This window comes from Thermobia domestica, chromosome 2 (genome assembly GCF_964235325.1).
Source record: "Thermobia domestica chromosome 2, izTheDome1.hap1.1, whole genome shotgun sequence".
Lineage (NCBI taxonomy): Eukaryota > Metazoa > Arthropoda > Insecta > Zygentoma > Lepismatidae > Thermobia > Thermobia domestica.
The window spans coordinates 49,118,065-49,144,417 of NC_137455.1; the positions used below are offsets into that span (position 1 = coordinate 49,118,065).

At 36.3% G+C, this 26,353-nt stretch overlaps 1 protein-coding gene across 1 annotated transcript in view; it reads left to right on the forward strand.

The window, feature by feature from the left end:
• LOC145671874 (uncharacterized) overlaps positions 1-26,353 on the forward strand; it is a 244,654-nt gene that overhangs the window by 113,036 nt on the left and 105,265 nt on the right. The window contains exons 5-6 of the mRNA XM_081741105.1: positions 19,202-19,389; positions 20,626-22,326. Of these exons, the coding sequence (XP_081597231.1) occupies positions 19,202-19,389; positions 20,626-22,326 (1,889 nt within the window). The remainder of the gene's footprint in view (positions 1-19,201; positions 19,390-20,625; positions 22,327-26,353) is intronic.

Sequence of the window (26,353 nt, forward strand, 5' to 3'; positions counted from 1 at the left end):
TGATGATGAGTAATGAATGAAATGGTGGAATGAAGAAAGTGGGAGGAAACGGGACAACCCCGAGAAAACCCACGCACACGGTGTTTGTCCACCACAAGGTTCACTGGGCGGGGGGCTGGGATCGAACCCGGGACCCCAAGCACCAGAGGTGAACGCTCTACCACTGAGCCACCGGGGCCCCTATCATTTATTTCATAATTGTAAGTTGCTTGCCTACGTAAACATCTTTACCAAAGGATCAATCCATACGAAATGGTCCAGTGGAGGTTTCTCTGCTATGTCGGAAAATTATAGAAATTGGAGTGTGATGAACCTTGTGTATGAGGAAGTCTATAACACCATTTACATTGTCGTATGTACAAGTGTTTCTGATCGGCAGCTATCTTTGTTGTCGGTGGAGTGCCATTTTATGCATTTGCAAGAGTGTACGAAAACTATAGTTGCTCCCGAGTGCAAGAGTATACGAATCAGATGAACACGAAACAAAAACGAATGTTTACATGAGAGACAGAGGTACACGAAGAATATACTCTTGCTCCTAAATAAATATGCAGGGTTGCAAAGCAATACATGACATCACCAGAAAGTACAGAATACTGCACTTTTAAAGGGGCTCTATGTTGGAATCGCGTAAAGTAGGGAGTACATAAGTTTTGTGCTGAATACTATTGCATGTAAAGAGTCGGCAGAAATATCCACAGCTATACTACTACTGGTGCCGTATATTATGATTTACTACCACTACTGGTGGTGATTTATTTAGGTCCGAAAGTTGGAGTTTGTAATTTTGATGGCATTTTGGGGGGAACGTAATATCTCAGGAGAGCAAAGTGCTAAAAATTGCTGCTTAGACCACAAAGTAATTCTGTGTGTGAATAAACTATTGCAGAAATATCAGGACTGATATTACATGGAGAAAAAAGTGAGGACATGGTAAAAAATGCGAAGAAGGCATGTGCGTGACGATGGTCGTAACCAGGAAAAAATTAAGTCTCCTGGCATGATAGATGGAACGAGCGTTTCAAGTGCTTCATTATCATAGGGATTATCAATATCTGCTGCCCTGCCTTGTAAGTCTGGAACTCCCAACACTTTTGAATGCAGGGATTGGAATCATCTTTCCTCTGGATCCTTTTAGAGCTATTGATGCACGAGCGTCTCTCAGCAGTAGTAAAAATGCTTCCGTCTACGCTGTTTCGTTTTCAGCTGTGACATGACCTGCATTTTTCTCAATGTGCGGCACTTTTTTTTTTTTTTTTTCAGAACTTCAGTTCGGTCGAACGGAAAGATGCCCATGGCCTTAAATCTGCGCAGACGAGCATGATATTTTGAACTTGGTTTGCTCCGATCCTTTCTAGTGTCGAACGCAACATTTTAGGGAAGTTGCTTTTTGGAAGCATACCGCAATTTTTTCTCTCCCAAGAGTCCAAATATTAACTCCATGCTGCTTTTAGCAGTCTAGAAAAGGCAAAATCTAACAGTTCGTTTTTGTTCGGAAGTAAAATGAACACCATGACAACGAGAGGGATGTGACATTACCTTATTTTAGTGCATATGGACAACTAAAGTGGACATGACTAACAAGTAGATTGCTCAAGGAAAGGGAAATGAGAGGTGCTATTTAGAAATATATAACTTAAGAAATTAAATTTACTACACACAATCTCAAATGGCTTCACATTGTTAAAGCTGACAAGTAAAGGGTCCAAATGGATGAATCGAGTTGCGGGATGAGACATAGTGCGCCTGATAGAGGATGTGAAAATATGTGTATGTGCAAAGTTATAGCAGCTTAGCGCCATAAGAAACGGAGGGGGAGGGGGTCAAAGTTGATGGGAGAAGGGATATGCTGTTATAGAAATACATCAAATAAACTGTTGAATCGTAAAACTAGTGAAAGATAGACAATACAAATGGTGGTAGTTTCACATATTGACGAAAGAAGACTGGACAGAGTAGATCACGAACCTTCGCCGCCATCTTGAAATCCGCCATTTTGAAATCTGTGATATTTTTTGAAATGGAAAGATAGTCATGTGATATATCAATTATGACCATCATGTTCTCGAAAAGTCAATTATGAACTTTATTTATCGTTATCTGTACTTATTTGGAAGATTTAGGATCATCTTTATAGTTATTAACGAATAGCTAGGACACTGATACTCGTAGGCGTATGTCGAAAGTTTGGATTATCAGGAAGACACATGTAAGTTATACATTAACAGTGAAATTCGATATCCGAGTTGTATATTATTACATTATTATTATTTACGGCATTCTAATTTGCTTCATATAGTGCCGAAGAGAAATGTTCCGGTTTGGAAGAACCTCTTTTTTTTTTTTTTTTTTTTCTTTTCTCCGTCGTAAACAATGTGGAGTTTATATTGCTACCTATTGTTAAATGCCATACTAATATAGACCATAACACAATAAAATCTGATAGATTGGAATCCAATTAGTACGTGCTGTACGTAAACCACTATTTTTTCACCACTTGCTATATTTTTTATTCAACTTTCTTTGTCCACCTTCATAAGCAATAGCAACTTGGGACGAGCATAGCATGTGATATCTGGATGAAAAGTGAACTACTGCAGTCGAATACAGCAAAGAAGTCGTAGCGGAAAATAAGTTATCGGTGAGGTGGCTTTCTCGAGTGTCTATCGTATCGCATTTCGAGCATGTGTTCTAACGGTATCCAAAAGGATAAAACAGGCCATAATTCATATAGCGGTTAGTGATATGACAAAATGGAGAGTAGCACTGCATTCCTGATCAAAACACAGTCTTAACACATGTGCCATAGGGCTACCTTTCTATTTCAAAAAATATCACAGAGTTCAAAATGGCGGATTTCAAGATGGTGGCGGAGGTTCGTGATCTACTCTGTCCAGTCTTCTTTCATCAATATGTGAAACTACCACCATTTGTATTGTCTATCTTTTACTACTTTTACGATTCAACAGTTAATTTGATGTATTTCTATAACAGCATATCCCTTCTCCCACCAACTTTGACCCCTCCCCCTCCGTCTCTTGTGGCGCCCAGCCGCTATAACTTTGCACATACATGTATTTTCACATCCTCTATCAGGCGCACTAAGTCTCATCCCGCAACTCGATTCATCCATTTGGACCCTTTACTTATGAGTCATGAGCTGAGTTGCATGAAACGTCTCACGTCAGTGCGATGCGTTACCAGCATTACCAATGCGTCCCAACTGTAAAATGGGTTTTAAATATTCTCAAACAGGCTTAGATTAGCATCTCTAAGTGTGTCAATATTCGAAAGTTTTTACTTTTACTTGTTCATAAATAATCAAGATCTGACACAGTAAAGATTTTTTAAAGAATATAAACCCGAACAGTAATAAAATTTTAAGATAAATTTAAATATCTTCAAATGTATGTATCTCATCAATTTCGAAGGAATTTTGGTAACATTACATGTGGGTCTCAAACAGTATTGAAAGTGATTAATTTGATCTTCAGTTGTCTGTGTTAAAAAGATTGTTTTCATTAAAATTGATTTATTTGGAAATGAACAAGAACGAATATTTTCATCTGTTTAATTACTAAGTGAGTAAGAGTAAAAATTCGTTTCTAAAAGCTTCGGATATTGAAAACTTTGTTTGACAGTGTCTAGTTTTTGAAGCATGAAATAATCAGATCTGGAAGAAATAGTTTGATACACACACCTTGCTGTTTGATTATTATTATGCAGACTTCTCGAACTTGCAGAACATTGTCAGAAAGTATTGACATAACGATGTAGAGCTAGATGTGCACACTTTTTGTGAATTAAACAATAAACAGTGGTTGCCCGTAGGATTTAAAGTGGGTAGGGCACACCCAAAATATCAACATTTTAGGATAGTGGTAGAGGTCATTTAAACAAAGATATTATGTTGTTTGTATATACTCGTATCATTACTAATTTTCTGTTTTGGCCGTAACAAATTTCTTTTCTACATGCTTAATGAATTTCGGTACGCGTTTCCTATGTTTTACTCCAATGACAGCATTGCCAAAATATTTAGCTTCCTTTCTTTACGAAATTGAGTAACAATATTTGTAATTCTATTGAGCGTAGAAAAGGGTAGTTCGACTTTCTTAGTCCTCATTAGACAGTTATTATTAACAACATTATATGCTCTGAGAATGTTTATAACATTCCAGTGAAAAATCCTAGAAGAAACGTTAGAGACAAAATGCTACTGTAAATGCCTACTTAATGGGCATCGGTTTTCCGCCCATGTAGATGGTGTGAATGCTCACAGAGAACAGTTAGGAGCAGTTCTTGGAACCCATTGGCACCAGTGCTTCCAGAATTGGTTTAGGATAATGAGACGTTGTATGGAATGTCGAAAAGAATACTTCGGAAAATTACAATAGGTAAAATAAACATGAATACCCATAGCTGCATGTCTCAAAACCTTTCTAGTGACCCTTGTAAATAGGGATAGAAAACATTTAATATACCATTTTAACTGACTGAAAATAGGCCTATGACGTTAGCTAAAAGTCACTGTAATGTAAATACAGTAGAAGCCAGGAGATTTTATCATAATTCTCGTAGGATTGCGGCAGTTCTGATAGTTGGGAGTTAAAAAAAAAAAATCTCAAATTTCTCTTATAAATGTTTGACATTTTTTCGTGAGAATAATATAGAAGTATTATTGAATTATTATGGTATTTGTCAAAATTAAAACAGATATTATTTTAGTATATAAGCAGCATATATGAAATTTAAGCTTTATGCTTACCTGACATAATTGTCCTACATCACCCTATATACAGGATGTAACTAATTAATATAACAAACGTTGGGAGGTGATTCCTGACCGAGCTAATCAATAAAGGTCCTTTGAACTTACATCATAGTGAGCATATTAGCAGTGTTCACCAGGGCCAAATGCGTGGAAACAGTAAGTTCGAAGCGGTAGATCGAAAACCAACGAACTTAGAGATGGAGGTCTAGAAGGTCTAGCGATGGCAATGGTGTTCAGTACGTAGTTGCTTGGTTCACACACACAGGTAGCGCTTATGTTCAAGACACTACAATACAGGAGTGCGGTCATTTTGTTGCGAGTGTTGAGTAGGACAAGTGGCAGTACTTGACTAAAACATGGTGCGTTATTGAAATCTCGAACAGGTCAACGTGTTATTCATGTGCAGTCCTGCAAATGGTAATGGGCGTGAAGCAGCAAGACTTATCTGGAGCGTTTTCCTAACAAGCGTTAAACCATCATACAGGATGTTTACAGTAATTTGTCGGCGCGCGTGTGAAAGAGGGACTGTACTAACGTCTGCCCATGTGGATTGCTGGTCGACCCCGTCATGTATAAACACCTGTTATGGACGAATGTGTGTTAGAAGCTGTGGAAAATGAGCTAGTTACGACTACAAGAGAACTTAGCTGTCAAATACATGATAGTCACATGGCTGTGACGTGCATTGCATGAAAATGCCTTGTACCCATACTATTTCCAAAGGGCACAAGGACTGACAGAAGCAGATTTTCAACCTCATGAAGCATTCTGCCAGTGGTACATTCAACAGACCACTACCATCATGCTGTTTCAGAAGACAACGTTTGAAAGGGATGGTAGCGTCAACATCACGACACATCCGTGGGCAGATAGATGTATATCTCCATGGTACGGTTGTCACTTATCATCAATACCAATTTGGTTTTAATGTATGGTGTGGTGTTGTCCATGATCGACCCATACATGCTACCCAGATGACTGAATGGACAGCAGCATTTGACCTTCCTGCAGGATACTGCCCAAATCATTGGAAAATGTTGCGCTGCGACCTGTGGTATATGGATGTTGGGGCTCCCACGCACTTCAGTGTGAATGTTGCCTGTGGTTGAACAACCTCCCAAGATGTTGGACCGGGTGTGGGTCCAATGCATTGGCCTGTCTGGTCTCAGGACCTGAATTCCGCTGAATTTTTATCTGTGGGGACTCACGAAAAGCATAGTGGTATATACTGCTTCTATCTACGATATCGGCGACTTGAAATAGCGTATCCATTACGCCTGTGCAGCTGTTCGTCATGACCTAGGCATCTTCGAAAGGGTTCATCATTCTATGATCCGGCGTTGTCATACATGCATTGCACTTTGAACATTTCTCGTGATGTGTTCGACGAATGTATGTTTGTGTCTCTCTGCACTTCGATAATTATCGCTTCGAACTCACTCTTCCCACGCTTTCGGCCCGCTAACCGCCAATATACTATATGTTCATAGAACCATTTTTGCTTATCTCGGTGTCGTGAATCTCCTCCCGACGTTTGTTACATATATTAAGTTACCCTCTATATATATTAATTAAAGTGCCTGTTGTTCGCATGAAAAGAATAGGTTTATGGAAAATATTTGAATCTCCTCCCCTTAGAGTATTCTTTTAAAGCGGAATGCTTTGGATCGTTGTCCTGCATGAATATGTGAAGTTTTGTCTAATGCCCATTTGTTCAGCAGATGAATGAAGATTCGATTTTAAAATATCAATGTACTGATAATGGTTCATCGTACCATCTATAAAGTGCATGGATCCTACACCAGATGCACTCATACACCCCCAAACCATGATAGAACCACCACTATGTTTCACTGTAGGTTTCAGGTTTTGTTTTCGAAACTCTGTATTCTTTTGCCTCCACACCATGGTTCGTCCATCCGATGGGAAAATGTTGAATTTGCTTTCATCCGTAAATATCACACGGTTCCAGAATTATTGTGGCGTATTTCGGTGTGCTTTGGCAAATGTTAACCTTTTCTTCCCATTGACTTCACTCACAAAATATTTTCTTCGGGCTACCCGACCATGAAAGCCACGCTTTCTCAAGTAACTGCGAATCGTAGACATGCTCTTACCTTTAGTTTACCATTGACAGTACACTGTCAAAAGTGTACACCCGTTCTTTCCCGCTGCCACTGTACTGACAGAGGCGAAAGGTCTACTTTGACCAGCGACACACCGGTTGAGAACCAACGTTTTTGTTTCCTTTCGCTATGGACTATCTCCTCATACAATAAGGCACATCATTTTAAAAAATAAGTGTGCTATTCCTACTTTTATCTAGTTTTAATAGCGATAAGAATTTAGGTTTGTGATTTTTAAAAAGAATGGCTTTTAAATTTTAAAAAAATCTGCGTTTCACAAGATTTTATAAATGTTTCGGAGGAAATATTATCATGGTAGTTCAATGTATACTGACTTCTTATTGTACGAAGGAAAAGAACACTCTTCTTTTTTTCTTACCACAGCTAGGGGTGGTGGCAAGAGGGTAGCGGGGAAGAGGGAATCAGGGAATCATGTTTTCCTGCTAGAGTAGACTAAACAAACGTCACGATAGAAGGTAATTTATGACCCCGAATAGGAAGTTGATTGTGTTATCGTCATTTTGTTTTAACAAGTGGGCGATATACACAATTGCCCTCGTACCCTCCACCCCTCAAAACCACGAGCCCAAACTGGGTTGTTTGTTTTCTTGTGTGAGTCATGTTCCGTTCTGTGATGTTAGCTGGAATGAAAAGTGTTCATTTACCTTTTGAGCAGATGACATCAGCAAGCTTTGCGAAGAAGCAATTCTACAAGCAAGCAGTGTGGCACGAGAGTCACAGAAGATGTAGATGATTTGGACGCTGTTGACAATGCCGAATCAGAGATCGAACCCGAGACATTTTTTGATCTTTGGCGCCATTTGGCGCCCCTTGAGTTTGTACAAAGTATGTCAAAGGACCCTAAATTTTAACCAGGGACTTTTCTTAAGAATATAAAAGTGATTTCATAACTTAGTCGCATTTCGTAACGTCAGAAAAAAATGTTTTCTGATACACTGCAATGACATAAATTTTACACATTTTTTTGGAATTTGCAAGGTGTCAGAAAATAATTTCATTGTAAGACCTCAACCAAAAAGATTTCCCATTCGGAAGGATGTATGTACATTTTCAATAAAATTCTTTACAAACAAAATTGAAAAGAAGGGGGTTGGGGGTGTTTTCACCCCAAATTTAGCATTTTTTCTAGATTTTTTTATTCTGGCGCCTTGTGGCGCCCCCCTCGGTTTGTACCAAGTATGTCAAAAGACCCAAAAATTATACCAGGGACTTTCCTTAAGAATATAAAAGTGATTTCATAACTTATTCGCATTTCGTAACGTCAGAAAAAAGTGTTTTCTGATACACTGCAATGATATAAATTTTACACATTTTTTTGGAATTTGCAAGGTGTCAGAAAATAATTTCATTGTAAGACCTCAACCAAAAAGATTTCGCATTCGGAAGGATGTACGTACATTTTCAATACAATTCTTTACAAATAAAATTGAAAAGAAGGGGGTTGGGGGTGTTTTCACCCCCAAATTTAGCATTTTTTCTAGATTTTTTTATCTTTGGCGCCATTTGGCGCCCCCTGAGTTTGTAGCAAGTATGTCAAAGGACCTAAAAATTATACCAGGGACCTTCCTTAAGAATATAAAAGTAATTTCATAACTTAGTCGCATTTCGTAACGTCAGAAAAAAATGTTTTCTGATACACTGCAATGACATAAATTTTACACATTTTTTTCGCATTTGCAAGGTCTCAGAAAATAATTTATAGAAACATTACTATTTCATTCTAAGATCTCAACCAAAAAGATTTCGCATTCGGAAGGATGTACGTACATTTTCAATACAATTCTTTACAAACAAAATTGAAACGAAGGGGGTTGGGGGTGTTTTCACCCCAAATTTAGCATTTTTTCTAGATTTTTTGATCTTTGGCGCCCCGTGGCGCTGCTCGGTTTGTACCAAGTATCTCAAATGACCCCCAAAATTATAGCAGAGACCTTTGGCAACAAAATGCTTTTTACTTTATGTCTCTATACGCAATAGTAGTTATTTTAGAAGCTTTTCTTTCATACACTACAAACTATTAAAAATCATTTAAATTTCCCGCGGTACGGAGAAGCGTACACCCTGCTGGCCGGCGGTAAAGTAAAGGTTAAGCTCATTATAAAGTTCACTTGCAAGCTCTGACACACTCAGCCGCGGATGCTTTCTTATTTTTCGAACTATCAATGACAGACAACGCGTATTTAATGTCACTGGACGACCTGTTCTATGTGCATTTTTCAGCGTTTTTCTCTGTCCCATTCTATCATTAATACTTTGAATAGTCCCTCTAGGCCTACCAACAATGCTTGCGATTTCAGAAAGTGACTTACAGTGGTTATGCAGACGAATTATAATTCTTTGTTCCTCTTCTGTAGTTTCACGACCTTTTTGCCCCATACTGCCGCACTTCCAAACTCCTCGATAATGCTGTGAACTTGAATGCATTCCAAGGGAAAGTAGAACTAGAGTGCTTTTACAGGCCTGTCATTCGTTTCTGTACACGGAGAGTGATGTATTCCTGTGAGATTTGTGGTACTGTATGAATACTTTTTGCACATGAATTTTCAGACTTTTCCATTTTTTGTCTCTGTAAACCAAGGTCAAAATAGCATTTGTTGCTTATACTTCCCCCAAGTCTTCCTTCCCGGAACACCTTTTTCTAATTGCCCAGTGAGTTGGCTCTACATTATCATGGAAGCGGGACAAGATCTTTTTTTTTTTTTTTTTTTTTTTTTTTTTACAAAAAATATTGCCTGTATGAATACTTTTTACATTCACTGTATGTGCGTATGTAAATATAATGTAGGTTGGTATAAATGGAAAGAAATGACATCTTACTTTCAAGGTCACATGTTTATACTCTTAAGGTTCAGGAGTTGCGTGAATGTTGAAAGTGAATGATTACAGAAACATAGTTGAAATAGAAAAATAAAGAGGAAAAGGCGTAAATGAAGTGAAGGCGAGGTGTTGATATTTTTGTGAGGGTAATGTTAGGTTGAATGCAAATTATCACCTTTAGAGGAAACTCCCATTGTCTCTTTTTCTGGCTTCAAGATGAAATAAAAACAACTTCAGGATTTCTAAACCTCATTGAACGCTTATTAACAAGTGAAAAAGTACCTACGCAATTATGTATAAACATTATAAACTTAGTGAATAAACCTTGTTTCTTTGAATTATTTGGTACACACACCTGCACTTGTTTCACTTGAATAGACGCTCCTGCTTCCAAGTACTTGTAATACCTGGTTGTCGTCCTCTAGTAGGCATGTTCGAATTTGCTGTAATCTCATGGGCGGTTTAGTTGAATAGAACACACGGTGCAGTGCGACATTGGATGTTTGGTGTATGTACGTCTGGTGTGTGATATTACTCAAGTGGGACCAATGCAGGTGTACACATTTAAAGAAATGGCAGATATGCATCTTATGTATGGTTCTGCTGATGGAAACTCACGTGAAGCGCAATGACTGTATCATGAATATTTTCCAAATCTTGTTTCCCTCGACCGTAGATATTTTGCTGTTATCGATAGGAGGTTTCAGGAAGCAGATGAATTGCGTTCTACATATGATTCAGTTGAGCGCCCTCGGACAGTCTAGACTCCTGATCGAGAAGAGAGAATTTTTCATTCAGTTCAAGAAGACTCCAGGACCAGTACAAGAAGGCTATCAGTGCAAGAATGTTTCCCGTTGGGCCGTATGGAAAGTATTTCGCGAACAAAAACAGTACCCCTGCCACTTGCAACATGTGCAAGGAATGGAAGAGAGATTATCCTCCGCCTGCTATTTCTTCAATATAATCTTCCGGAATGTTTGCAAAATGTTTCACTCTCGAGGTCTCAACTTTGGTTTATGCACTGTAATGCTCCGCCACATTTTCGGCGAGACAGTTGTATGTTTCTTGGTCAGCACTTTCAAGATAGAATGGCCTCGTCGCTCCCCTGATCTGAATCCTTTGGATTTTTATTTGTGGTTGGACCTCAAAAGTATAAACACAAATAAATGACATACACGAATTGAAGCAGAGAATTCATGATGAATTTGCAATGATTGGAATACGCTTATGCGTTTTAGTCTTGCACGTGAATCACTGTCACGTCATGGAGTGATGCTGATGTTGACGGAGGACACGTCGAGCATCTGTTGCAATAAATTATTAGTTTTTTGTGAATTCTTGTTCAGCGTAGTACGCAGAACAAAAAAAGACCTGTGCTCTTATGAATACGTTATAGTATGTAAATTCATGGTAGACGACATCGTGTTCATGGATTTTCTCGAGATCTCCCGTTTTCTCCAACTTCTCATTCTATCATATCTTTCATCTCATTCACTTGCGATATGTACTGTATTTACTGTTGGATAGAAAAAGTGAGATGTCAGTGAGGGTACCTTGGTACGCCCGCTCTTCGGTAAGTAGTTGTTCGAATCATTGCCTTGATGAACATCATTTCTGATTTCTGAGCTTAACATTCTTAGCACAAGCACCCGAGATATATAAACAGGTCGAATGGGGAACCCTTTTTAAATTCTGTTAAAAATTGAATTAATGACTGAAATTCGACTGGGCTGGTGGGGGTGAAGGCGGAGTCATACATTTAAAAAAAACATTAAGAAGTATTTTTGAGACATTCTGTAGATTTATACGTGAGGATGATGACCTGTATCTCTCAGATACCCCCCCCCCATATATATATATATATATATATATATAGGGTGTTGCAAAATAAGTGTTACAACTCTTGGGAGGTGACTCCTGCCACTGAGACAAGAAAAAAGTTCTCTGGAACTTTCGGCTATCCGACATAGTTTCGGATCTACAAGGTGCCGAAAGCGAGGGAAAATGACTTTCGGACGCCAATAGTTCGGAAACTAACCAACGTAAAGAGGGCGGGTAAAAAATTCACCGAAGAAGTCATACCTGCTGTATTGAATTTTGCATGTTTCACAATCCTACCATGCACGCGCAAGGAATTTCCCAAAGGAACGTAGGGAGTCCCATACAGTAATATATATAGTAACACGCTTAGAGGGACAAGCTTAATGCAGGTCCGAATTTAAGACTGTGCGTTGCAAAATTTGAATTGTATTCATTATTCCGAACACATTAAAACAATCACAGGGATCTCTCATGTAAATTGAATGTGGTTTGTAATTAGTATATATAAGCCTTAATGGCTCAGAGGTAGAGTTCAACTCTGGTGCGTGGCAGATATGGAGTGGGTCAGTGGGTTGTGGGTCAACATGTGACCCACCGGACCCACTGCGACCCACCGACTTATTCTGATCTACCGACCCACTCTACTCACTGCATTGTAGACAGTATCTTCTGAAGACTGGTAAATTTGTCTTCGTTTTACTTTCAAGACCTTCTTTTCCATTTCTTTGTCTACTTACCTGAGGTGAGATTATCTAAGTTAAAAAAGAACGTCAGGCACTTTTGGATATTGGTATTTGCAATTGTAATAATAGCAGTAGGGCTTACATTACAACTTGGCCTTCGAGATCTGTGAGTATTTAAAGGAGCTATCTACTGGAAAAAAATACATTTTTGAATCAGTGTAATATATAAATTACTATATAAAAAATTAAATGTAACTATGTGTGCCTGATCATCATGGCCAAATTGCAAAGTCAAATGAAATGACTTGCGGTATATAGTTAGGCCTTAATCCAAACTGAGATGTTACATTGCTTTCATTATAATACATAATATCCTAAGGAAGTAGTGAGAATCCGAATTTTTGCGAAAAAAATGAGTATCTCGCAAGCCGTTAAACTTACGGAGCCGAAATTCAGTATAATAACTCTTTATTGAAAATAAACAGAATGTGTCCTAGTATTTTTTTAAATTCTCCTTTATGGATGGGGGCACTTTATATATATGGAAAATTGGTAGTGAGTTGGTTTGTAAAAATGATCGAAAACGATTGATATTAGTTAAGAAAAAAATCAGAAACAAAAAATACAGTGCTTTGCTTCATATATCCATTGCTTTCTACTATAATAATTCCTGAAGCTTATGTTTATTATATATGGAGCGCTTACAGCACAGGGCAATCAACCCATAAAGTTGAGAAAAATAGCCATAAAATTTGTACTGTAAGCTTAATTACACGGAAATTTTAAGTTTGGATTGTACGCAAAATTTAATGGAAAATTTTACTCATTTCCCCCCCCCCCCTTTACGTTGGTGTACTTACCTTGATTGGGGACTTTCAAATTTCATCCTTTTTTCCACTGAAAAGTATTGATAATTCATCAAGGAAATAATTATGCTATAAAATTTGATTGAAATTTATCGTAATTTGGCCCATGGCAAACAGCAGTGTAATAATTGAAGGGGAAGGAGGAGGGAAATTCCCATTCACCTCTGAACACTTTCCAAGAACCTCGTTCCCTTTCGCTTTCTAGAGGGGGAAGGAAACTTAGTAATGGCATCAAACCTTCGTGTGTAATTACAAAACTTAAATTTATAAAGAAATAAGAAATCATCAGTTTATCAGGCTTTAATTGATAATTTATGCACAAGATTCCCTATCGAAGGTGTGGTAGATGAAGTTTCTGTTCTCCATGAGTCGACATTGCCAACTGACATGGTCGAAATGGAAAAGATGTATGGTGATAGAGAGATGATACTTCTTGCTGAGTATTTCAAAACTTACTGAGAAAAATCGTTATCAGACTTACGTCTAACAAGCAGATTGTCGATGAGGAGTTGCAGAATCTGGTAGAAGTATTATCAATTTCCATGACAGAATGCGAACGGGGATTTTCCTTCATGAATTTACAGATGACTGATATTAGAAATAGACTAAGTGCTCAAACATTGTCTAACGTGTTATTCATCAATATTAATGGCCCACCCCTAGACAAGCTCAAAGTAGACGAGCTAGTTATTTCTTGGCTGAATGATGGACATCATCCCGCTGCGGATGATTTACCACGAAAAAGTTTTGGAGACCAACAGGAAATAAACCCGATTTCAGATTTATTTTAAGGTGGAAAATTACGAGTTATCGAAAGTGTATACTTGTATTACTAATGGCTTATTTGTGTTATTTAACTTTGTACCTAATTTTTAATAAGTTTCGTCTTTGCTTTAGGTAAACTACTTTGAATAAATATTCATAATAATTGCAGTTATGCATATGTAACTTAAATTTAAGGTGATATTTTAGTGATTACACAAATTACAATTATGAGCATACTTTATGGAAATGCTCTCACAGAGGGTACCCGAGCACCGTTGTAGACAAGGCGCAAGCTAACTTTGCACTTTGAAACCGTTACTTCCCGAGCGAGTGAGATGAAAATGAGAGGAAATGGTTGATACTACGCATGCGCAAGATATGTTGCCAACCGCGATTATCCAAACTTCTCAGTAGTAGATCCTAAATCGTTTAATATATTAAAAAAATATTTAAAAAAACCTAGTTTGTTTATTACTGAATGTTTGCCTCTTTGCAAAGTATCACACATCCTCTCCACTACTTTTGCAACTGGTACAATTGACAACAATAGACCATCGTTTGCTCTTTCTTTCTCAAAGTAAGCTCTGACATTATATATCATTTCCCTACTTAAGACTTCTGATCGTAGTACTGCTCCCAAATTTTTTTTTTAAAGATCTTTTTATCTTCCATATCATAGCGTCAATTAACTAAAGTATAAGAGAATATGAAATCAATTATTAAAATTAAGAATAACTGAATGTATCAAAAGCCTGAACGTGCCGGCATAAAAAAGGGGTAAAGAAATACAAATATATCCACACAATCCCAGGTACTAACACACAAAATAATAGATACACATAGTATTTTAGTTCTACAAAACACAAAATTCAGATTCATATACATCACTATAACAAAACGCTAAGTAATACTGAGTGGAAAACATTCTTTCACCCTTCTTATTGTGACCCTTATTTGACCCCCCCCCAAAAAAAAAGAAAGAAAGAAAAAAGAAAAAGGAAGCCTCCCACACATCTGTTGGTCAACAGAACACATGGTACATTTTGGCAATCGTAGTATTCCATTCACTTAGTAAAACATGAGACATGGCTCACTCACCCCTCGGAATAAAATATTTCCGATGCTTGTCGAGGTTTGTTCTTTGGCTAGGTTTCGTGTAGGTTTGGCTAGGTGTATTTTCTAGGTTTGGCTAGGTGTATTTTCAACCTACACGCTCGTAGGTTGAAAATAAGGTGTTTGTTGTTACGAGGGTGTTATTATCGTATTCCGATCCAGTGTAGTGTGAATAGGCTAGTGTAATAGTTTGTAGGTGTATCGGTGTGTGTTGTAGTGAATTAACGTGACTGAATGTTGTAAACTCCAAAGTGAAGCACAAAAAGATCCATTTACATGTTAGAGAGGTGATTTGGAATGTTATCAAATTTATGGAGATAGAAGCTCGAGAAGGTACCTTCACAATTTCTGTTGGAAAAGCTTTGGAAAGAACAGCGAAGGCTGTAGGGGTATCGTTACGGACGATCAAAAATATTTAAAAAGAAGGGCAGACAGTTGAAGCTAAGAAAACTTGTTTTGAAACTCCGAATAAAATCCGGCGTTGTCAGAAACCTGTGGTTGGGGTAGATGAGTTTGACAGTGATATTATTCGGAGAACAATTTACGACTTTTATAAAACGGAACTCAGAGTTCCTACTGTTTCAACACTGAGGGGAAAGCTTTCAGAATCAATAGGTTTTCAGGGTCGGTGCACAAGCCTTAGAAAAATTCTAAAAGATCTTGGGTTTCGGTGGAGAAAGACTAAAACTAATAGAACCGTACTTGTCGAGTCTCAAGAAATTCGGGAAAAAAGAATTTCCTACTTGAGACGTATAAAGGAATATCGAAACCAAGCGCGAAATATAGTTTATGTAGACGAATCATACATATTGTCATCTCACGTTTCAAACAAATCTTGGACCGACGACATCTCTCACGGTCTAATAGCACCAGTCTCTCGGGGTCAGAGGTTAATTATGATTCATGCAGGAGGGGGAAATGAGTTTGTACCCAATGTATTATTAATGTGGAAAGCAAGTCAGTCTACAGGTGACCACAACCAAATGATCCAAGAGAATTATGAAAAGTGGGTTACTGATAATTAATACCAAATCTCCCTCCAAATTCTGTCGTGGTTTGTGATAATGCATCCTATCATAACGTTATTTTGGAAAAAGCACCTACCTCTGGTTCGACTAAGCAACAAATGATGCAGTGGCTGACAGAGAAAAACATTTCTTTTGATTGTAATATGCTGAAGCCGGAACTGTATAGTTTAATCCAATCGCATAAATCTAGAATTTAAAAAGTTTGCAATTGACGAAATTTTCAAACGCCATGGACACACTGTGCTTCGTTTATCCCCCTCCCCTACCACCCGGAACTGAATCCAATTAAAAAAATTTGGTCTTTGGTGAAAGGATGGGTTGCGTCACAAAACACAACTTTCAAAATTAATGATGTTCAAATAAGGTTCGGGCAAATCGGGAGGAACGAATGGATACCAGTTTCTAATCACGTGAAGCAAATTGAAACAAACTCAGTATTGGGAAGCAGAAGGAATTATGGATGAAATTTCTGAGTGGGTCATTATCAGTCTCGGTGGTGTCGATAGTGATAACAACAGTGATTCAGAAGAGGATACTGGCGGTGAGTTGTCCGTAATAAAAGAAATGTAGGTGAGTGTTTCCTTTATGTACGCATACACATAGATGAAAAATATTTGACATTTCATTTTTATTTGTGGAATGCAACGTCTATTATTAATAGTAATGATCTAGATATACACAGATGAAAAGGTACAACGTACGAGTTATGAATAATAACTCACATTTCTAGATACATGGTGAATATTTATTTCAGTTGGCAACGCTGATAAGTTCACTTTTCTGCCTCCTAAATCACGGTCAGATGGGAGCCAAATCGCGAACAGCATGACGTCACTCAAGTGCAGATTGTGCGCCGTTTTTTCTACACTATGATAAACTGATTTTTTCAAGTCTTTTGTGAGAAAAATACTGTGAACTGAGAAACCATAACCTTTTCCATATTGTACAGGGGTATTTTCCTGTGAATAGAAGTTTCTTTTGGAATGCGTTGAGAAATTAACACTTGCAAGAATACTTTCTTAGTACAAGTATATTTTTGACAAACATTTTACCATTTGATTTTGTAAAGGTCAGATCCACCGTTATTGTAAGAGTGGTGTTTGAGCGATTGACTATAAATTCAAACTCCGATTAGTGACAATTTCACAGTCTTGTTTTATTACAAGTGTAAACTCTTTAGTCAGTACAGAAGAGGCCGTGGATCGTGTTCAGAGTTGATGACGATGGATTTTGGTGAGTCAGTAGGTCACAGTGGGTGAGAGTGGTTCATGGTGGGTGGTGGGTCACAGTGGGTCATGGTAGGCAGTGGGTCAAGGGTCAAGTATTCATTGACCCACGCCAACTCTGGTGTGTGGGTCCCTGGTTCGATCCCATTTCGAGCCGATTGGGTTTTGTGGTGTACAAAAGCCATATGCTTGGATTTTCTCGGGGTCCTTCCGTTTTCCTCCACTTCATTCTACTATTCCATTCATTCTCACCATCACCATTTTCTGTAGTCTACACGGCATAATCGTGGGACGTAAAACAAAATTTCATTTCATTCTTTGTAACTTAGTTTACACTTTTGATATAACTTTATTATTATAAACCTATTTCGAAGCTGTAAATTCGAGATCATTTTTTAAAATCATTTGTACCAATTAAAAAATAGCAGTATTTATTTGAACACTTTCTAAAAGTCATTTTTTTATTTCGGTGTATTTTGTGGTGGAATATGAATGTGAAAGATACGGTTAAATAAAGATGCAATTTCTATTTAAAAAAAAAAAAAAAAAAAAAAAAAAAAAAAAAAAAAAAAAAAAGATGGTAGAGTTAAAAAGGTTGGTAATCACTCATAGATCATGTTTCCATGGAAAGATTTTGGTGAAATAGTGTTAGCTAAATTGCAAGCTATGCAACTTGTTTTTTAAATGTGTGTGAAAAGATTTTAGCAATGCGATCTCAAGATTTATGCTTTTCAGGACCGACAGGGATTTCAGGAAAATCTAGACCTTTGCGACCCTAGTACTCCTTCTAATTGTTGCAAAGACATGAATGATACCTCGTTGTAAAGCTTATGGAACACCGATTCCAACGAGCTAACTTTTGTTTCCCCCGTGTCAAACCCGTAGATGATGATTTTTTTTTGTTTTTGGAAATTTGTAAGAGACTGGCAACACTGTTACTTGTCGTACACAGGAAACAATATTTTCATGTGTACGCCAGACATTGGGTACAATCGTGTAAAAAAAAATGAAAGGCGAAAGTTCAATACCAAGTGAGAAAAAATTTCAAACGCGCTTCCTAAGAGAATCACCGCATACGTATTTTTCGAAATATTTTGACCTACTCGACGTTGGCAGCCCTAGCGACGCCCCTATTTGTCACAGAGAGATAAGCTATACCTCGCTGGAAAGCTTATGAAACACCGATTTCAACGAGATAACTTTTGTACCCCCGTGCGTACAACAAATAAGTGTTGGCAGAGCTCCACAAACGTCTCAAAAGTGATTTTTCCGACTTTTTTTACTTTCTTTTTTTACGGGTTGGACACGGGAGGCATAATAGTTACCACGCTGGAATCTGTGTCCCATAAGCTTTTCAACGAGGTATTGTTTATGTCTCTGTGACAATTAGGGGCGTCACTAAGGTTGCCAAAGTCAGCGTACGGCAGATAACAGTGTTGTCAGCGTCCCACAATTTTACAAGTAATCTATTTTTCTTTTATAAAATATATACACTGAAAAAGGGGTAATTTCAATATCCCTCCCATTCACTCCTCGCAAGTTCAGTGACCACATACAGGTTATCACTAGTTAGTATGTTCATTTATCTTTATGATAGGCCTTCCTCTTTTTATGCTTGTAGCTCCTTTGGGGGGAGAGTTTCCCCCAAATGCTGAGGGGAAGGGAGATCTAGAAACATCTAAATTTTCTCTCTACCCATCCGCTGTGGAACCCGATATGGATGAAATGTGCATCCTTGAAAAATATCCTTTCTGAAGAGATAGACACCTAAATCGTGCCTGTACGTTAATTAGAAGCCGAGCAACGTAGGTTTAAAACTACTGGCTCAGCTCTTGAGCTGTTGGTCCTGTAAAGGTTAAAGTAGCATCTTGGAGATCTAAAGTATAGTAAGTATAATAGTTCTTTTTAAGCTAATAAGAAAAGTAAAAAAATTCTTAAGTGATTGTGATATTTCTTTGCAGGTTTATGGCAGCTGGTGGTTGGAACTTAGTTCATACATGGCTGTCAGATGCTGTTGAGGCTAAAAACTGGCCTCTCATTTTAGAATTGCTGAGTTTACTAAGCATGTGTCCAGTTACAATAGAAAGATTAAAATCAAATAATTGTCCGAAAGTAATTAAAAGTCTAGCAAAGGAGGGTGAATGTGAAAGTGAGTATTTCACACTTAATAGTGAAACAGAATTCTTAAATAATGACAGCAGTATTTCTATAGTGTACATGAGGGCAGCTAAATGTAATATTTGCTGAAGATTTCATCTTTATTGAAAAGAGATCGAAAGTTAGACATTTCTGTACAATGATGAAAAGATATACCATTTTAATATTAACAATCACAAATAGGTTTATAATAGTACCTGATAAAATGGAGAAAGAGAAAGTATAATGATATAGTGTAATGTGCAAGACCAGTTGAACTTACACTAAATTATAAATATTATCCAAGTGTAAATGTTAAGATCCTTATAAGTACTATGAGAAAATGGAGGCGGTTAAAAAATTGTTCTTGAAACGTTGCTTTGAAGAAGTAATAACAGATATTGACTATAGTACAATTTCTCTTTTACTTCTCTCTGTCCTTTAAGACAGTATACTGTAAGCATGCACAGATTGTTAAAAAGGCACGCTGTTCTCGTTAAATTTACATCGTAATCTAACAACCGTACATAGGAAATTTCATTAGTTTAAGAAAAAAAATCTCAATTGACCAAATAAATTCCATTTTTGATTCAGTTCCACCTATGCATAGGAATACAGGTGGGTTGTTTAATAATAATAATAATAATGGGATACAGCAGTCATTTTCAACTGTATGATGTGTGACATTGCTATTTGTCTTTCCTATACTTTATAAACAGAAAGCAATTTAGGTAAGTGGTAGAACAATTTGCCCGCCATCAAAGCAGTTGTAGCAAGCAAATAAGAACTTTGATAGTAAAGTCGAAGATGTTTTGCGTTCACAGATCGTGTGTTGCCAGCACTTGACTCGTATTAACGCTTGACTCCCTTCCACCTTTGTATTTTACGATTCTCTAGGTGCCTGCTTAAAGCAAAAAGGCGTGCAGTGAAGTCATACATCCACAGATTGGAAATAACTGCTTTGTGAGAATTGAAAGTAGCTGTTAGTTTCTAAAAGAGCAAAACATTTCAACAACACGATTATTCTTAAAGTATGTACGACAAAGCTAATGTAATAAGGTATCACTAATAAACTAAGACAGTTCCAAATCTTGTTACAACTTGAAGTTCGTAATTTCTAAATTGAAAATGTTCATGGCTTGAAACAAATTTGAGCCTCTTTATTTTCGTGACTTACTAATGTTGAATAATATTTTCTATATATCGTTTAGCTGGTAAAATAATTTTTTTGCTTTTTCTTTCTTCTCAGATGTAAAGAATCAGGCAATGAAACTTGTAGAAATCTGGGTGAAAATAGTTAAATCTGGAGAGAACGCAGAGGATGAGAAAGATTTCAATCGTAAAGATGAATTAAAATTATCTGAGCGTCTAAAGGAAGTCTCTAAGAAAGAACACGAGAAGTGTGTAGAGAGTATAAGTGAAAGGGAGTTTGAAAAGAGGGAAGAATTGTCGTTGTCTGAAAGATTAAGTAATAAAGTTAACATAAAAGATGAATCAGTGGAAGATGTAGAAATGGACTCGGAAGTAGATGGTGAAGCAGATGATGAGAATAAATTGAAGAAAAAACTTAAAAAGGTGAAAAAGAAAAAGAACGAGATTAAACTGACTACAAGAGAGGTAGGCGGAAGAACTTTGAGACCTCGTAAGATAATGTCTTTGAAAGAGGAGGACGATATTGAGAAAGACAATAGTGAAGAGAAATCACATTCTTCTGATGAAACAACCAGTGAAGGATCAAATTCCACATGGGACGCTCCTGAAGGACAGTTGCCGGTGTATAAAATTACGATTCGTGATGGAAAACAGGTGTTAGCAAAAGTGTGTTCTGATCGGACTAGTAAATCTGACAAAGATGGTGTTGAGGATGCTGTGAAGGATTGTATAAAGACTGAAGAGAAAAACGTAGAAACTTCAAGCAAAGACTCAAGTGCCGTAAGTAAATCGTTAAAGGTAGAAAGCGGGAGTGAAAGTAGTGTTGACGGTAGTGTTCATAAAGGTGTAAGTGGAGATAAAAAATCAAGAACAAGTGAACAGGTGGTTGGAGACGTAAAAGTAAAATTGGAAAGAGACGATTCCATTTCATCAGGGAGCGAAAGGGATGAGAAGAAAAATAAAAATAAAGTACATAGTGATAGGGTTATAAAAGATGAAAAGAAACATAAACAAAAAGACTCAAACAAAGAGAAAGAGAAATTAAAGGAGAGAACCAAAGAAAAAGTGAAAGAAGGTGAAAAGGTAAGGAGTAAAGATTCGGATCAAGAAAAAAACAAAAGTAGTTCGAAAGAAAAAAGTAATGATAAGGATAGAGTTAAGGACAAGAGCAAAGAAAAGGATGCTAAGAAAACATTTAAAGATACGATAGCCCATAAACAATATGAAAAAGGTAGAGAAACATACGCCAAATTAATGAATACTCCATCTAATGTAAATAAAATGGCAAAAATACCTAAGAAAAAGCCTGAAGAGAATCAAAAATCGAGTGAAAGTTCGAAAACAAAAGATGTTAAAAAGTTACCATCTCCAAACGATGCCAAGAAATCATCATCCACAACCGATGTTAAGAAACCAGAGAGAAAACCTGTTCCTCCACCAGAAATAGTCAGGAAGCCACTTCCATCATTCGAAATAAGGAAACCTCCGGCAGACGCTCCCAGGCCAAAAACTGTAAAGACGTTTAATTCTAAATTTCGGTCAACAGGTTTGGAAGAAGAAGCTAAGCCGCCACCACCTCGCACACAGAAAAAGACTATTCCATCTGCGTTGGATAGAAAAGCTGCATTAGACAAAGCAAAACTTCCTTCTTTAAAACGCCCTTCTCCTCCTAGAGAAATATTTCCTCCTCCAGAGAAAAAGTTAAAAACAACTTTAGCAGAACTAGATAAGAATAATGAAGATACGAAGAAAAATGAGAAACAAGGAGGAATTAAACTTATACCTCCTAAACCGAAACGTAAGTATGGGTAACTGGTGATGGTTATATTTGTAAGTATACGAAATGTTTTTAAATGTTGCGACTAGTATTAAGGTAAGAAGCAGTGAAGTTGTATACAGTTGTGAAGTGGCAGTCACTTGAAAGTTGATATATATATATATATATATATAAATACAAACATATAACCTGACTTTTTGACATGAATGTAATTGTATATTTATGTAATTTCATGTTACAGGATCTAACAAAATGAAGTATTTTTCTTTTGCTGCCATGGTCGGAAACACTTACAATTTTACTGTTACGTTAAGTGTTTTAGTGGATTATTGGAGGAATATTCATACTATTAACTAATGTACTTTGTTTTGTAAACTTTGCAGACCCTTCAGCCTGTGTATCTACTGGTCGCTCCGCGAGTGGTTGAAACTGATTGAATTCAGTAATTTGTGTGAGAATTATATTTTAATATAAATATTTTTTTTATAGGATAGCTTTGGAACGTTATTCTTAGATGTAATATCTCCTTTAAATTATGTTTAATTACTTACATTAATTTAATACGGAACTTCCAGTCCCCTTTACTAGCTCTTCAACATCTTGAGTACTTCTTTTATTATTAATATTATATACAATGAAAATTCGAAATGAGTTTACACTGGTGATTTTGTACATTTGAAGTTCCTCTTATTATATGGATTTTTTTCCCTGTCAGTTTCGTGGAAAATGATAAAATCCCCACAAACATTCAGTAACTTGAACCAGGTTGAATAATAAAACACCTTTGTTATTCATTTATCTACACATGTTGTATAATGATACTTTCAGTATATATACATAAATTAAAGGAAAAACTATATATATATATATATAAAAAAAATATAATGAACTTGATTGTTGTTTTTAAAAGTTCGACCTCGATAACATCATCTGTAGATGCAACCAAGAATATTATCGAGTATTTAGAAGGTCGAATTTTCAATATGATTCAGTCTTAAAGTTTTAATTATTTTTAAACATTGTTAAAAAAATTAAGATATTATTATAGAAAATGTATAGATACATAAAGTAATATAAAGGTGTCGGCAGGATTTCAGTATTCACATTATTCCAAAGTTACAGGAGATTCTAAGTTCGATACGTCACTTATGTATGTTCGATGCAGTGAATTGGGTGTATAAATGGTCTGTAAGTTCGGAAAAATTAAGTAGATTGTTACGGTGTTTCCAATTGAATAGAAATATTTAAATTTTAGAATTGAGTCATTCTGTCATTACGATATTAGTGTGTAACAAGTACGAATGTGTGCATTCACATACAGTTTCTATTAACCTTTCAGTCTTTCATTGTGACTTCCACCAACAAAATGGAAATCTAATGAACGAGTTTATTTCGAAACTGTGTTGGATGACTTAAAAAATATATAAATTATTTATTACTACGTTATTAGTATCAGTAATTCATATTTTAATTCATAATTCTATTTCTGCTGTACGAAACCAAAAGTGAAATAAGCCTGCACTAAGCGTATAAAATCACCAGTTCGTTGTTTCGTTGTAAGCATTACATCTACTCGTTAGTCGTCAAATTCGTTTTATTTTTCGTATTTATTTTATTTATTAAACTTCAGGATGAAATTATATAGTGTTAAGTTTCGATTATCGAATTCTACTGTAAATTGTATCGATAGAAGCTATTTGCAGTATATGCAAAGTATTCGATAAAAAAAAGTAAGTTATGCAGTTAACCTAACTAGAACCTTAAATTACATCGTAGTGTACTAAACCAGTTACTTATAACTAAAATCGATCAATTATGTATTAAATTTTTTCCAGTCATTAATCTTACATCTTCTACAAAATATTGCATCTTTGTTGAAAGATAATATTATGATTATTTATACAAAACATTGTTGATTGTTTTCTGCATATAACCCTGAGGTAGATGTAGTTGTACTTAGCAAAATAATATAGAAAACAAGTACAATAATCATAAATGATTTGCCTTAAATAACTGAATATGGAGTACGTATCGTCGTAGATAGAGTAATGCTCTAATTAACACTTCATTTGCATGTTTGCGTGTGTGTATGTACTAATCAAATTCAAAATTTACTCTAGTGAGTGCGTAATTCAAGAAAACTAACTGGTGCACTGCTATAATTCTTGATTTCTTACCAAATACTTCAGTGTACAGTTTTTAAAATTTCTGTTTTCTCTCTCTCTCTCTCTCTCTCTCTAAAACTAGTTTATCCTTTTGTAGTATGTGCAGAATCTGTTTTGTTTGCCTGTGGCAGTATGTACCATGTAAGGGTGCAAATAGTTGGACGTATTTGTTAGCTATAAAGTACTCATACTTACATGGCACACACTGAAATCATGTAAAAGGTAAGTATTTTTAATTAGCTACTTCCTGAGCCTCTGTAAAACATGCGAAACAATATTTTTTCCTAATACATGTATGCTCCAGAAACAATGAAAAGCCAACTTTGTCGCCGTATTTTGAAATTAAGTCGTGATGGGAAATATAAGAGCATTTTAGTATGATTGATGTGTCCATGTATACTCCTGTATACACACTAAACTCCAAATTGTGTGCTGTACTGAATATATTCACATACATTTCCTTGTTCATTTTTGATATTTCTAAGACCGAAACGTTATTGCGTATAGTATAGTCATTGAAATGTCAGTTTTGTTTTTAGCTCTTGAAGTAAATTATAATGTATTGCCTTTTAATTACAAGCTGATATTACTTGGGAGGGTACTTTAATTTGTATTATAGGAACTACAATTTTAACATCTCGTGCAAATATTAGGACGAAATACAATGAAGAGCTAAACAAGAAATAGCCCATGTTAATGGATTTGATAAAGTATTAGTGCGATTTGTGATGTGACAGTTTCATAGTGGTTTCATTGAGGGTTGTTGACATAGATAAAATATAGGGTTCTACGAGAAAGTTAGAAATAAATTTTCACTATATGATACAGTGCAGTCACATACATATTAAAGGACTCTATCAGAAATATTACTGAAAATTTCATTGCAATTGTACGTGGAAATTCAGTCAATATTAACTTCCGTGACGCATCTAGCGGACAATTTAGAACAATATTTGCCTAAAAATTGCAAAGTGTGGTTAATATAAAAGGTAATGAGTGATTTGCTTTGTGGGTAAGTATATATAACTTACGTGTAATCCAATCATCAAAGAGGTGTATGATGCTAATACCCAGAGGAAATCGTCGTGCTGCTGCTACATTTTTCGAGTTTCCAGGCTGCGTCATGAAGATAGGGCGAGCAGGTAAGAAGGGGGAAGGGTGTCTCACAGCTTCTTCCTGTTTCTCTTTCTTTGTTAACATTATTGTTCAATAAAGATTAAAACCCAGAGAATCCTTTTTCGTATGTTGACCAGTCCATTTTTGTTTTATTCTCTCTGGCGTGAAAGAATTAGTGTGTAAGACTTGGTATTCAGTGCTGTTAGAACTTGATTTGAAAGAAAAGTATATCACGTGCTGAAATTTAGAAATCTGTTAGCATGTGTATGTTCTTAATTCTAATAGTAAATAAATGTTATATGTATTATGGTTTAATAAAAATAAGTGTTGTTTTGGAACTAAAAGTATAGCATGTAGCGAAGGATATACAGTACCTATAGAAAACAAAGTAGATTACGGTCTTAAGGCAAATAAGAAAGGAAAATAAATGTCGAAAGCTATATTTACTTCAGTATGTGTATTAAGTGTTGCAGCGGAAGCATGCTTTAAATGAAATCTCGGAAGATAGGATGTGAACTGTTACTAATAATTCCTTGATCAACTCGTCTTTAGAAAGAGATGGTTATATATTTCTGAGATCTACGAATTCAAAATATCAGCGACTTATAATCGTCTAAGATGAAGCAGATAAGAATACAAATGCCTGAATTTCAACTAATACACATTTGATACTATTATTGGAGCTATAATTGCAGGAAGAGACAAACATATAATCTAGAAAAGATTTATAATGTTCCCGTAATAAGAAAGAAAGAACATTTATTCTT